Genomic DNA, 13,720 nt, shown 5'->3' with positions numbered 1-13,720 from the left:
CCCACAAAACTGAGAGCCCTTTAAGAATTCAGCATGTGTGTGAATTCTTGACTCCTCCTTAAGGTGACAGAATTTTCTGCTTTCTTTGCAAAAAAGTCAAAGGCCATTTGTGGTGAAACATGCAGTTTCAGATGAAAGTAACTCAATGAAACAGTGTAACATCTTAGCTCCCCTTAAGGTAAGAAATTCAAAACTTGTTTAGGTTTTATCAAACTCTTGCATCTTAAACCGGACTGCAGGAAAATCCAAGAAACTTTAATCTACTGTAGCCACAACAACTCAAGCTGAAAAAAATGTTTAAACTGTTCCTCTTAGTGGATATTTAAAGACTTATCAGGAGAGCTCCAGAAAGCAGGTATAGTTTTTTACTGCTAGGAACAAATCGTTAATTCCATTTTTCCAATTTATTTTTTAACTGGAGTTTTGAAAGAATAACTTCTCATAACTCGGCCTTAAAAATAAATCTTCTACCTCCTACTTTATATCAGGACAATGAGATTAGATCTCTTTTGGTTCCAAGCATGTATATTATTAGGCTATTAGGTAATTACAGGTACAAGTATTCAACAGATGTGTGGGCTCACATGATATGGTATCTCCTTTTTGATACCAAAGCATTTTAAACAAATGTATAAAAAGCATGTTTTCCTGAAAAGAGACAATGTACTTTTTTCCTTCATTAAACCTATGAAAAGCCTGTCAAACCCTGAAATGCTCTAGTAACAAAATCATGTTTTGCTACTCTTAACAGGATCCTCACAACTTTATTTTCCCCTTTGTGTACTGTCTATTCTGATGAGGTACAGAAACAGTAAAATGAATTCATAGTATCACCAACCTTTGTTGTCTGCAGCTATAAATCCAAGTATGTTTTCATGGCGTAGCATAACTGTTTGATAAATTTCTGCTTCTCGAAACCATGAACGTTCCTCTCTTGAAGAGAAGATCTTCACAGCCACTTCTTCTCCTCTCCACTTCCCTCGCCAGACTTCTCCAAAGCGACCTTTACCAATGCTTTCTTGAAGTACTATAGTTCTTGCAATTGTTCTTTGCACAAGTAAAGGTAAACCTGAAAAGAGGATTTTACATTAACCTTAAATATCACTCTAACAAAACAAGCACTTATCCCAAATAATAAATGAGATCCTATTCCATTAAGGTATTTCTCTTAGAATGCACATTCTCTCAGCTTGTTGTGAACTCTTGACAAGCAGAGGTAGGATTCTGCCTTCAACCTTAAATGTGAGCAAAATACGTACTCTAGGACATTATGCTACAAATTACATTACATTACATTATGCTACAAGTGTCAAAAACATGACACATGCTTCCTTTCAGTTAAGAACGTGGACACTTGCTGATTCATAATATTTTATTTAAATGAAAAAAAGAAACAACCATGAAGTGATCAGGACCAGGACTGAGGGGGTTTTTTCTGGTTGCTTGTTTGTTTGGGTTTTTGGTTTTTTTAACTTTCTTTTTGGAAAAAGGATCTGCCCATAACTCTCCTGACAAAGCAGCTTAAGAGTACTTTTGCTAATGATTAAATTTACTTAGCACTAGATATGACCATGCATTTCTAAGTTTAAAGTTAAACCACACTTATCAGCAACACTTACTGCTGAAAACTTACACTCATGCCCAAGTATGTCAGTAGCCTCTTAGTAATCCCAAGTCACTACAAAATGGGAAAACATCCTTGTAATGGAAGCTTCCCTCTTTAGAGGCCATTCTTGTGCACCTTGCAGTAATTATACTTGAAAAAAAAAGTTTACATTCATGAAGATTTTATAGCTTTGGAACATCTACATGCTTTCAGCACAGAGCACCTCTTAACATGCTTCAGTAAATTTTATACAAGCAGTAGCATCCCTCAACCAGAGTGGGTTTTTGTTCATTTTAAACCTTTCCTGTTGTAACTGCAAGGCTTGTCACTGGATTCTGCATTGATACTACACTGCAGGATGAATGCATCAGCCAGGTTATCTGCTTACAATAAGCTCTTTTGGTACAGGATTATTTCACTTAAACCAAACACTTTACGATCTATTACTCCATAATCGCTGTTCCAATAGCTGACAGAACACCTGTATTTCCTTATGTTATAGAAAATGAGTCCCAACTAATAGCTCAAATAACTAATTCTTGTCCATTTCTGGACATTCTTTGCTAACAACAGCACTAGAAGGACACCTGATCTGGTCTGCAGCATTGCTACGCTTATATCTTAGTCTGAGGAGTGCAAATTAAAACACTGCAGTGTTCAACCGAGTTCAAGATTCCTAGACTTACAGGAATTTTCTGTATGATCTGTGCTGACAACATATCTACATGAAGAAAGGAAGGAATAAAAATGCACATCGCACCAGTGACTTTATCATTGTCAGGTACTGCAATAATTTCTACTGAGAAAGTTAAAACTTTAATAGCTGTCCTCAGGTCAATTGTGCTGCATGCCCAAACCGTAAAGGCTCTTCTGTGAAGCCTAACTTGCATTCTTTATGGACAGACTTTTGAAATGCAGAAAAGGCTAGAACAACTACAGGACCAAACTCAACCCTGAAAATGGAAAATTTGATTTCATTGGCCACAGAAAGCTTCTTCCTTAGAACTCACGTACTACTGTAAAGTCCACTGGCAATTATCAAATACAAGCTGATTTTATGCACCTGAAATGGGTGGTGGGCCTAGTACTTTTTTCCTACAGCTGTATCAGAAAACCATTTGTACATTTTGAGTTTCAGATGCACTGCTCTGAACTTGCTGTAGATATCCCTCCTTGTTTAAAAAATATGTCCAAGGATATCAGCCAACTTCTAAACACATAGTAAGCTCTAAACCTTCCAGACATGAAGTATTTCAATTTCACATTACAAACCCCCAATCATCACATTAATATGTCACAATAGGAAAAAAACTCTACTGTGATCTATCCACTTACTCCTATACTTATTTTTACAGTATTTACAAGATTCAACTTGCTTCTGTTTTTGGCAACTGACCTTTCTCCTAGTACTGCTCCTGAACAACACCAGAAAGTTAGAATTCATATTTATCTTGCATTCATAGCAATTCATTACAGACTTTCTGTTGCAAATGAGCAGTTTCCTCCTTTTGCTACAGAGGAAACACAGCTCTGCATCACCAGGAACTTGAGCATCTGCTGTACTATAAGCCAGACTGCCTGAAAAGCAGCTCACAGGAGACAGCTACAGCCTCAGCCTTTGACACACACATTGGGCACAACCACACTTCAGGCTCATAGAATACAGCTCCTTTTAACTGTGCATGAAGAAAGATTCGACCCCTTGTATTCAGCCATTGTCATCCAACTTATTCCTGAAACCTTCATCATCATTTTTATGCACCAAAGTATCCTCAAGTGTTCTGAGAGTCTAGCAAAAAGAAAACAGTTTTTTCTTTTCCATATCTTAACCATACTCCAATTAGTTTAGACTAATGACTGTTCAATGCATAAGAAGTTTGTAAGTAATCCAGATAATTCAGGAATTAAGTTCTAAAGCATTAAAGGTAGCCAACAAGAGCAGCTGCTAGAATTTTGTTCCTGTTTGTAAGTCTCTGCCCAGAAAACTTTCCCTGAAGAGTAACAAAAAAAAAAACAAAACAAAACAGACAACATTCCATGGACTGTGAAAAAATCTCATTCCCTTCAAGCTTGCATGAATTGCAGAAGTTTTTAAGGAGCTTTAAATTCACTTCACCTTTGCATTGATTTTTGGGACCCTCTGGATTCCCAAATAGCTCCTGCTTGAAGTCACCTACCAGTACTATTCAAAGCTTTTCCCCCATTTTAGGCAATTCTTTCCACTCCTTTGCAACTCAGTTACTTCATCATTGAGTGAGTTAGAGTAACAGATGGGCATTCCCATCTGTCTATACAATATGTAGCTGATATTTAGAGACTTGCATCATGATCTGAAAATCATTCTCAGCTCCAAAAGACTTTGAAATCCTTCTCTTAGAGGTTGTAGCTTCAGCAGAAAGATCTATTTTAGATGTTTCATCAATTCCTTTCATGAAGCATCTACTTGTTTCAGGTCTTGTTTGTCATGGAACAACAGGGCAACACTAACGTAAGTCAAGACTGAATAATTACTAGCAGGTTACTATTCACCATTGCAGCAAATGAATCCTAACTCCCTTTTGATCTGCACAGGAAGCTCAGTTTTAGAGTTTTGATCATTTCTCTGTTTCATACACCTCTTGTTAGAGAACTCCAAATTAACAAAATCGGTAGAATCCTTTTTATTTATAGACTATGAGCTCTTCTGGTCCCTCAGCATGAATTTAGCAGCAGAACATAGCCTTTGCGTCACCAGACTAAACACTTCCTTAGCTGTGCCTCTTAGGTCTGGATTATTTTGCCTGTTCTGTACATATCCTTTGTGGTTTTGCAACCTCTTGTCCCAACACCATCCCTTTCACACAGTTCAGTTTCTGACAGGGTTAAGCATTGTTTTAACTAGCAGCTGTGGCTTTTCTCCCTTCCGCAACCCTCTTTTCCACTCCCAGTTTATTCCATAAATGTAGTTCTCAATTTTAAATGTGCTGTACCCAAACTCCAGATTAAAATGCACATTTCAATGAGATTCAATTGCTGCAGGCTTACTTCAGGACACAAGAAAATTATCATTTCAAGTGCAAGGGCCCTGTGAATTTATACAGTCATTGACTGACTAATTTTGAGACAGTGACACAAGTCATTGCAAATATATACACAGCCAACAGTACAGAAAACAAGTACCAGAAATATCTCCTATTTCACTGCCATAATCACAGTGATGTACAGAATAGTAAATAAGGCCAATCCTTGTCTTACAAACAGCTCAACAACATGGAACTCACTGCAGCTGAAGTTAAAAGATCCCTTTTAAGGAAACATCCAGTCTTGTTTTACAAGAAACGTGACTGTCTTTCAAGCATAAAAGTAAATTAGTAAAGAGTCTCCTTAGGGGTAACTCAAAATCAACCACATTTGTTGGTTTTCCTCTGATGCATTCACCAGTAGCCAGTGCTCAAATACTAGAGTAGGTCAGGTGCTCTGGGAGTCTAGACCAGCTTGAGTGCCCTGAATTCAGCTGTGAAAGCTAATTCCCTAGCATGCTGCTTTTACTTAAAGGGTAATTTGCAAATAGGCAAGGGAACAGTCAGTAGTTTCTAGCCATTTGCTCCAGAAGAAGAATCATAAGTTTCTTCTAACTTGGATTCTCTGCCTTTCAAGAGCTTATTTTGAAGGAGTACTTCCAGAGTTTTCAAACATAGAGAGGTTCAGAAGCACCACAAGGAAGAAAGCCAGAAGGAAAATGAAGGAATATTCCTGATAACAAATGAAAAGACCAGCTGACAACTAAGTTTGAATTTTAACTAGAATTTCTTTTAAGCCTTCTTTAGGAGAAGTCTGTATCTGGAGGCATTAAATAAAGAGTTTTATGGTCCTAATAGCATAACAATTATATATCAAATCTTTCTGCATTCCAAGATACGTAAATCTCTGACTCTCCATAATCTCTAAGTCTCTTACTTCCCTATATCCTTCCTAGAACAAACATAACTAAAATATTAACTCAGAATTCAGAATATTCTTCATACACCAATAGCTACACCTATAAATGAATTTCCAATTTAAAGCTAAAAAAAACAAACCCTTCACAAATTATCTAAAAACCATAGAAGATGGTAGTTTAGCTGTACTGTGCAGAATAAAAAGGCAAATGACTGAGCCTTACAGGAAACAAAACAGGTGACTGTGATATTCCCTGCATTATTTAATATATATATCCACACACACACACACACATATATATATATATCAGGCTACTCTAAGAATGATAAGGAACAGTAGCAACAACTCAATGTTTTTTTTATTTCACTTATTTCCATACATTGAATCTTCACTGATACTGAATGAATCTACATGGAAGTTGCTTTTCTAGTAATTGCTCCAGTTAATTATAAGTTTGAGTAGATTTGACAATATAAAAAAACCCCTGAGGAATTACAAGGCTCTTAAACACAGGGTAATAACTACCAGAAGTGTGCTTTTACCTGAACCAGAGCCTGAAGTCGTCATATCGTAAATTAAATCCTTTAAGGTAGTTCCTTCTGATATAAAGGGACGATCCAATGAAGGGTCTTCTTCACTTGGCACACGATGATGAATTACAGTACGATTATGACAAATATATAGAATCAACATTAGTGAAATGCAGACAAAGCAGACAGGTCCAGCAATGACAGCAGCCAGTTCCACAGGTCCTAGATTAGAAGCTGGTTTTTCTGCAGTAGGGCCTAACAGTAAAAATTAAAGAAAATGGTAAAACTATTTCTTTCCTTTCATGCAACTAAATTTACAGTATTCAAATTATTTCAAGGTATTTGTTAAAACTTTTGCACAGTAACCGTTTCAAGAATCAAAATAAGTATTACAAAGGACAAAAACAATGTGCTTACTCACACTTTCCATTTAACTTCTATGTAAGTCTTCAAAACTGGTCCTAACATTCCTACCCAGAAGACTACAATTCGTATTCAAATATCATGAAATTGTACTTGCAAAATATAAGGTGTACTTTAGGTCTTCAAATTTACCTACAAACTTCAAAACTGAAACTTCCATGCTTATAGAATTTTCTGTTTGAAAAAACGAAGGAAAAACAAAAACAGCCAACCCCCCCTTACCTGGTGTTGGAATTGGAAGTTCTATTTTATTGCAGAGAGGTGTGTTACAGCAATGAGGCACAGTAAAGACTCCATCTCTGGTGGAGGAGGAACAAACGAATGGTCTATCTCGGGGAATCAGATCAACTTCTGCTATACACATACTATTGTGTATTATTTTGTCTGCAGTTCGTGTTACTGAGGCAAAACATACTCCATCTGTCACACACGTAAAGTTGTCTTTTGTACATAGATGGCAGTAACACTCTAATTCTGTATTGAGAAAAAACATTAATGTTAGTATTGGTACACCTTCTGAGTTGAGAAACAACTTGAATGACTAAAGAAATATAAATTCAAAATGCTAGGAGGTCTGTAATCTTTTTGGTTACATAAACACAGAGCCAAATCACTGAAAGACAACACTACAAGGGACAAAAAAATTAGGAGATGAGCAGAAGAAAGTAAAATTTAAAGCTGAAGTCATCTTTCCTTACACAATGATGTATTAAAAGAGAAAGGCTGAAATCCTATCCTTCAGGTAAATAAGTTCCATTACAGTTCCTCACACTAAAGATCAAACTTCTAAACAGCACTGTATTCTCTACAGCATGCAATTCTGCTATTTTCAAACTAAATACAAATAATGCCATTTTTTCCCCACAATAACCACAGGTACAGCTTTTGTAAGTGACAAATAGGATGTTGCTGGTTACCCAAGATTATTACTTTATACACTACTTGATGGTTTTCATTTAGCGCCAAATGGGCATATAACAGTTTAATCCTCACTAAAAACCAAACCTTGCATGACCTGAGAGCACACCCTGTCACAGAAGCAGAATGTGGTGGTTTAGACTTGTTATTTATGCAGCCACAGGAAAATTCTGTCTTACATTACTCAAGTTTGTGATTTACTAAAACTATCAATTGCAGTAGTAAAGGAGGGGAGAGAAGCAGGAATGACAGGCTAATCATCTCTAGGATGATCAGGTTTCATTCTTTGCATTGCAGAAGTTCTTGGAGAAGGAAGACTACTACTGCTAATTTCTTTCTCTATTCCTTCCTGCATTTACCAGACCAAAGCCAGACAGAAAACAGTGCAGTGGCAACAACAAAAATATCAATACACTCTGCCTCCACTTATTCACCAGTGGAGGCCAAAAGCTAGCCTGGGACTTGTGTACATGCAAAAAGAAAGACTGAAATACAGAAATTTAGAAAGATTTAAAACATTAAACATTTATGACCAAAATACCAAAAAATGTACTGAGCCATAAAAAAAGTCTCTTTCAAGGGTACATACAAAAGTCCCACCAAAACCATGAGGATTCACAAATCTGAACTCTGGTATTTCACTTAAATGGAAGAGTTTGATATAACCACCCGGACTGCCTTGGATTTTACATCCCTCTCTATCACTGTATATCATGGATTTAAATAAATGGTGATCTGCTCTCAAATATATGCATATGTCATCTCGAAGTGTGGATTCTGAGAAACATTTTCCAAAAACACCTCCTTCCCACAAGGTCTTGAATCAAACCAAATAATTGCAAATCATCTTCTGCTGTTACTGAAGATTTGATCAAGTTTTAAGGACCCACTATGGAAAGATAACCCGACTTCAGAGATTCACCAGCACACAGACCAGTCAGAAAAAGGGAGGGGGAAAAAACCCCACAAATGGGATTGCAAAATTATTTATTATGAAGATTATTGAAAAAAGTAATTAGAAGCTAGATGAAATGAGAACTGGCATATGGGAAGGTGAATCTTGACAGCATCACTTTTTGAATATGCAATTTCCCACCCATATCTCTATCCCCCACCAACCAAGGAAGCAAGGAAAGTTATTATTCAGAGCTTAACTATGAGAACATTTAATATTTATTTTCCTGTTGCTGTGCCTTTGGCAATTTACACCTGAAGAAATTATTTTTAACCCATTAAAGCCTTGAAAAGTTTCCTAAAATATTCACACACTTTCTTGCAACTTTTTTAACAAGCACACCTTTATCTCACTTGCTTCATCCATGACCTTTTTTTCTACTTAAATGGTATTTTTGGCTCATTGTAACTACACATGTATCTGAATGCCTACAGCAAAAGAGAGATATTCAGTGAGATATATTTACATTTAGTCACTGTACAGAGGCCAAGTTACTTGAAGTAAAAAATTAGGTTTGGGTTGACCTTGTTACACTCATTCATCTTCCTGATCTTGGAAGCTGTACAGACACACTGTTACGACCACGACTAAATAACACATTGGCATCTTATCTTCCTCATTGGCTTGGTTCCCACCTCTCTTTTGCTACAGAATTCCCAGTTAGAGCAACTTGATACAATATGCACTTTTGTTCCTGTTTGATGCCACTACCTTCTAGTCTCCTGCCGAGACACAGTACACTGTCACACACAACAGAATGATTTCCTCTGCACAAATAGATCACTACTTCCCTCTGAAGCTACTCTCCCCCTCCCACAGAAGGGGAAGACAATGCCTAATCAGCTGAATAAGCCAAAGCTCCCAGGAATACAGCTTTTTGCTGCTCTCTAGTGGGCATATCTTAAAAATAACAAAACCAATTAAAAATGCTTCAGCCCCCTCCTACTTTGGCTACTTATGCCTCCTCATGCCCTCCAACTCAAGCAAGTAAAAGGAGAATTTCCATATTTTCCTATCAGGAAAACTAATTCAGCATCTTCAGCAACAATCCATACAAGGACGAGAGAATATGGAATTGGAGTATCTTTGTCCATGTGTCATTCTCCAGTTATCTGGGGTAAAACAACAGACTACAACCACATGAACACCTTGTAGATGACATTTAACATCAATGGGATGAGGAGATGTCAAAAACCAACTGGAGTTAAATCATTCCTATAAGGAAGTGTTTTCACTTTTAACTAATATCAAAGAAAAAAATAGCATACTGTTGTCCTCTTGGAGATACAAATTTTTGCTTTGTCTCCAAGTAGTCCCTCTTGTTCTCAGAGAAGCACTATAGTAATTTTAAGAACTCAGACAGAAATTAGTCAGGTCTCCAAGTTCACTTAAATGAATATATACATTTCTAGAATGGATTGATAACAGAATGGGATGAAAGAATGACAACTCTGATGTAAGCTGATCTTCCAGAGCCAGTAATATATTTCAGGTAAAATGCATTTCAATACAAATTTGGAAAACACCTTTTAAATCCACTATTACAAAGAACTCTAGAGCTCTTTCAAAACTATTAAATTCAAAGAAGAGGGGAAAAAAAGTTTTCACTTAAGACTTAGTCCATATTTTCCATGTCAGAGAATTATTTTATTTTTAAGTATTACAACAGTGTTTGGATGGAACCACTAGCATGAAGCTCCACTACCAACTAATGAAAGGTCATGTCTGTTTAAGTGATATAAGGCTTGAGAAACTACAGCACAGACAGCTACACAAATGCAGTGAAAGTTACACAGACAACCGTGGACACAGTCTAGAGCAAAAATTGGGTCAACACAGTGATCTAGTTCCTTCCCTATTGCATTTTCTCAGTGTACTAGGACTATTCTACATAATCATTCCTACTTTGTATGACTGACTACCATAAAAGCAAACAGTGAGACAACAGAGTTCTGAAAGTGGGTGTGTGTGTGGTTTATGACACATATCGTGTCATAGAAGTTATCAACAACATATTTCTCATATCTCAATCTGATTTAAAAATGGATTAACCTCTCACGATGAACCCAATTATTTATGTAATTGCTCAGACTCTGACTGTGACAGTTTTGTCTTCCCTTTAAGAAGTCCCTCTTGCATGGGTGTTGCAGCTTGGAAAGTCCCTGCTGAGGGTTAAGCAAATTGACAGCATAAATGAGACCCTGAAACCACGCAGCTTGACAAGACTTAAAATAAGCTAGTTCCCAAGAGCTCAGATATTAATAATATAAACAAAATGTGAAGAGAATTAAGTACACCCCATCCACTTAACTTTTTAGAAGTCTGTACCATTAGTTACCTATTGAAACAGTCTTTTTTTGTATCTATTGTCTTTCTAAAGTAAGAAAATTGCACAAAGTCTTTACATTTAGAATTACATAAAACCCTGTGAATCACTGTGTAATGTTTGTTAACATCCTGCAGAACTACCTCAACCAGACAGTTTAGCATACAACACCACCTTCAGCCAAAGAATTTTTAATTGGAAGTCATATATTGAAATATTGTCTCTTGAAGGATGCTAACAAGGGGATTACAGCAGTTAAAACTTGTGAGGTGCTCTAAAAAAAACCACAAAAAACAACAAACAACCCAACTCACAACTCATTAAAAGCAATTAACAATTTTATATTATTAATACTTTATTTAATAATATATCTTTGTTTTACAAATTTAAAAAAAGACAAATACTCTCAGCACCCCAACACCAACAGTAGGTGAAAAAATTGCATCACAAGAGAAGAATCTAACTCTTCTTTCATGGAAACTACAATTTTTGAAACAAAAATTTCACCATAAGCAGAACTTCACAAGAAGAACAATTAGATCCCTTGGTTCCACAAGATGCAGAGTTTCAAGGGATAAAGGAGCATGGCTGTGCTGTTCAAGAGACTAATAGATTTTGGGAGGATGAGCAAGAGAGCTGTAGTGCTCACTGGTAGTTTTTTCTCTCTGCAATAAAATTTGCCAGAAGCAAAAATGCATAATACAGAACAGTGCTGTCAGCTTCTGAGTCTCTAGTTCAATCTCCTCAAACAATACACCTGAATCATCTGTTCTGAACTCTTCTAGCTCAAGATAGAAAAATGTTTAGGTCTTAAAATATCTGGGGCATAGGTAGAGTTTTTAAAATCATGATAGTTCACAACCTTCACTAATGCATTTTTCTCAGAAATGCACTTCTTAAGTTTAACTCTTATTAAGTAACAGCACTGGATATCAAGTTTTCAGGAAAACTTTCACATACATTTCATCCATCTTTGTTAAGGAAAACTTCCACTGCAAACAGCAGGTTTTACCAACCAAAGTGATGCACTCAAGAAAACATACTAGTTTATCAAGGTCCTACCCTCAACTTGCAAGCAATGATAAAACCTCACGTAAAATCTGAGCTTCAAAAAAGTGGTATTATATTCTCTGTAGTGCAGGTGCCAAATGGCACTATCAGGTTTTTGCCTTTCATTGGTAACACTACCTGCAGGTATGTTCATGTCTCTTACAGCAGGATACCAGAACAATTGTTAGTGTATCTTTCCTAGAAGTTTTGTTCAAATAAACAAATAAATAAATAAATAAGTAGAACAAAGTTAAAATTAAAAGGCTAGGTTATAATTTTACTAGTGTTACAAAAACAAAATAGGAAAGATCTTCATTTACACTTTTAAAGTCATTCCACCATATGAATCAGACTGCTATCTTTATTTGAGGTTAGAAGCAATTGTATGATTGCAAGAGTTTCCAAGAGGTGACTCCCCAGAATTTCGGTAAGAATAAAGACTTACACAGTGAAAATCAGAAAGCTTATTTTCACTTTGTCAACTTAGACACAATGTTCAGTAAATTAACCCCCTTACCAGTATCAGGGCCTCTCTATGAGTTATGAATCAAGAACCCTGGATCCCTCCCCATTCCCCTTGGACAGAAAGGATTTCTCCCTTTTTAAATAAAAGGTAGTACACCACCACTACCATGCCTAAGCTTTTGTACGGGAGTCTATTGCCTTGTTTTCACATAAAGCTTTTAGACTTTAATTTCATGCTTGAGATTAAGGGAAAACTGTTGATTGATGAGAAGCATTAGAAGGGAAAAGTTCAAAGCTGAAATTGAAGTAAAATTTCCGTCAACATCTAAACTGAATGTGTTACATAAGAAAGCTTTAAATTATTAAATCCTGACGCACCTTTTCAAGAACACATGGGTAACTTAAGCTTATTTGACTGTTTCCACATGAGAGATTCTCCACCATCTTCAGTAAGAATATGGGTGATTAACACCATATTTTAGTATAGCAAGTTATGCTTTATTTAAGTAACTTTTTTTTTAAACTGGTAGAGCATGAGTACCAGTTTAGATTGAATTATGAACAGCATGGTAAAGATCCAGATCGAAGCTGTAACTGAAGAAGTTGTGGTGCTTCTCACTTCCTCTTTAAAAACTCAAAGCAATATATAACCCAACTACAGAAGAATTCAATAAATGGATTGTTTATAAAATGCAGATTTTACTTATCTGTCGTCATCATCTAACTTAATACAGATGAAACTGAAACCTAAATCAGGTTTCATGTCTCAAACAGTTGTATACCCTGTTAGGACATATGTCCCAAACTGCTAACCCCAGAATGAAGTGGCCTTTAAAAAAAAGAAAATAAATGACAAGGTTTTAATTCTTGCACTTATGAATACTGTTAATCACTCCTGTTTCATGCATTATCTCTGCAACAGCACAGCTCTGATATCAGATCTCTCTCGCAAAAGAGCATAGGTAAAGAAGGCTAGAGGAACAAAACCGCTTCCCCGTACAATATGCACCAAGGATTTAATTTTCACGGCTTGGTGTTCACCGAGCGCCCTGGCGAGGAGGTGCTGGGCACACTGTGCTGTGTCGCGACCGGAGCCGGGGCAGCCTCTTGTCACTCCCGCTACGTGGAACATTCAACACGTATCTGCACCGCCCGCTCCTCTGTCTCCGCTCCGCGGCGGCACCGCCTCTGAGCGTCCGGGGGCTGCCGCTCCTCCCGCTGCCGGCGCACCCCGGGCCGGAGCTGGGGGGCTCTCAGGGGCTCCTCTGTCCGCAGGGAGGGAGGGAGGGGTGGGGGTGTTCCGCCAGCGATAACAAAGTTCCCTTCGCGGGCCACAGCCACAGTCCCCGCGGGGGCAGGGGCCGGGGTAGCCGCGGGAAAGTTACCCCGGGCAGACACCGCTCGGAGCGCTGCCCGGCGGGGGTGAGGCGGCAGCGGCGGGGGCGGCAGGGAGCTCCCACCGCCCCTCCTCCCTCGGAGCCGCCGCCGCCGCCGCCGCGCTCGGCCAACAAAGGGCCGAGCGGTCCCCG

The 13,720-nt window shown here is 37.7% G+C and overlaps 1 protein-coding gene across 1 annotated transcript in view; it reads right to left on the bottom strand.

Annotated features, from left to right (window-relative positions):
* The window catches only part of TGFBR1 (transforming growth factor beta receptor 1), a 34,218-nt gene that overhangs the window by 20,140 nt on the left and 358 nt on the right, over nucleotides 1–13,720 (bottom strand). The window contains exons 2-4 of the mRNA XM_027675986.1: nucleotides 6,700–6,951; nucleotides 6,067–6,309; nucleotides 839–1,069 (exon numbers count right to left, since the gene is read on the bottom strand). Coding sequence (XP_027531787.1) covers nucleotides 839–1,069; nucleotides 6,067–6,309; nucleotides 6,700–6,951 — 726 coding nt within the window. The remainder of the gene's footprint in view (nucleotides 1–838; nucleotides 1,070–6,066; nucleotides 6,310–6,699; nucleotides 6,952–13,720) is intronic.

Source organism: Neopelma chrysocephalum, unplaced genomic scaffold (assembly GCF_003984885.1).
Source record: "Neopelma chrysocephalum unplaced genomic scaffold, ASM398488v2 Primary Assembly neopelma1_26, whole genome shotgun sequence".
NCBI classification, from domain to species: domain Eukaryota; kingdom Metazoa; phylum Chordata; class Aves; order Passeriformes; family Pipridae; genus Neopelma; species Neopelma chrysocephalum.
This window is presented reverse-complemented; position numbering and strand designations above follow the sequence as displayed.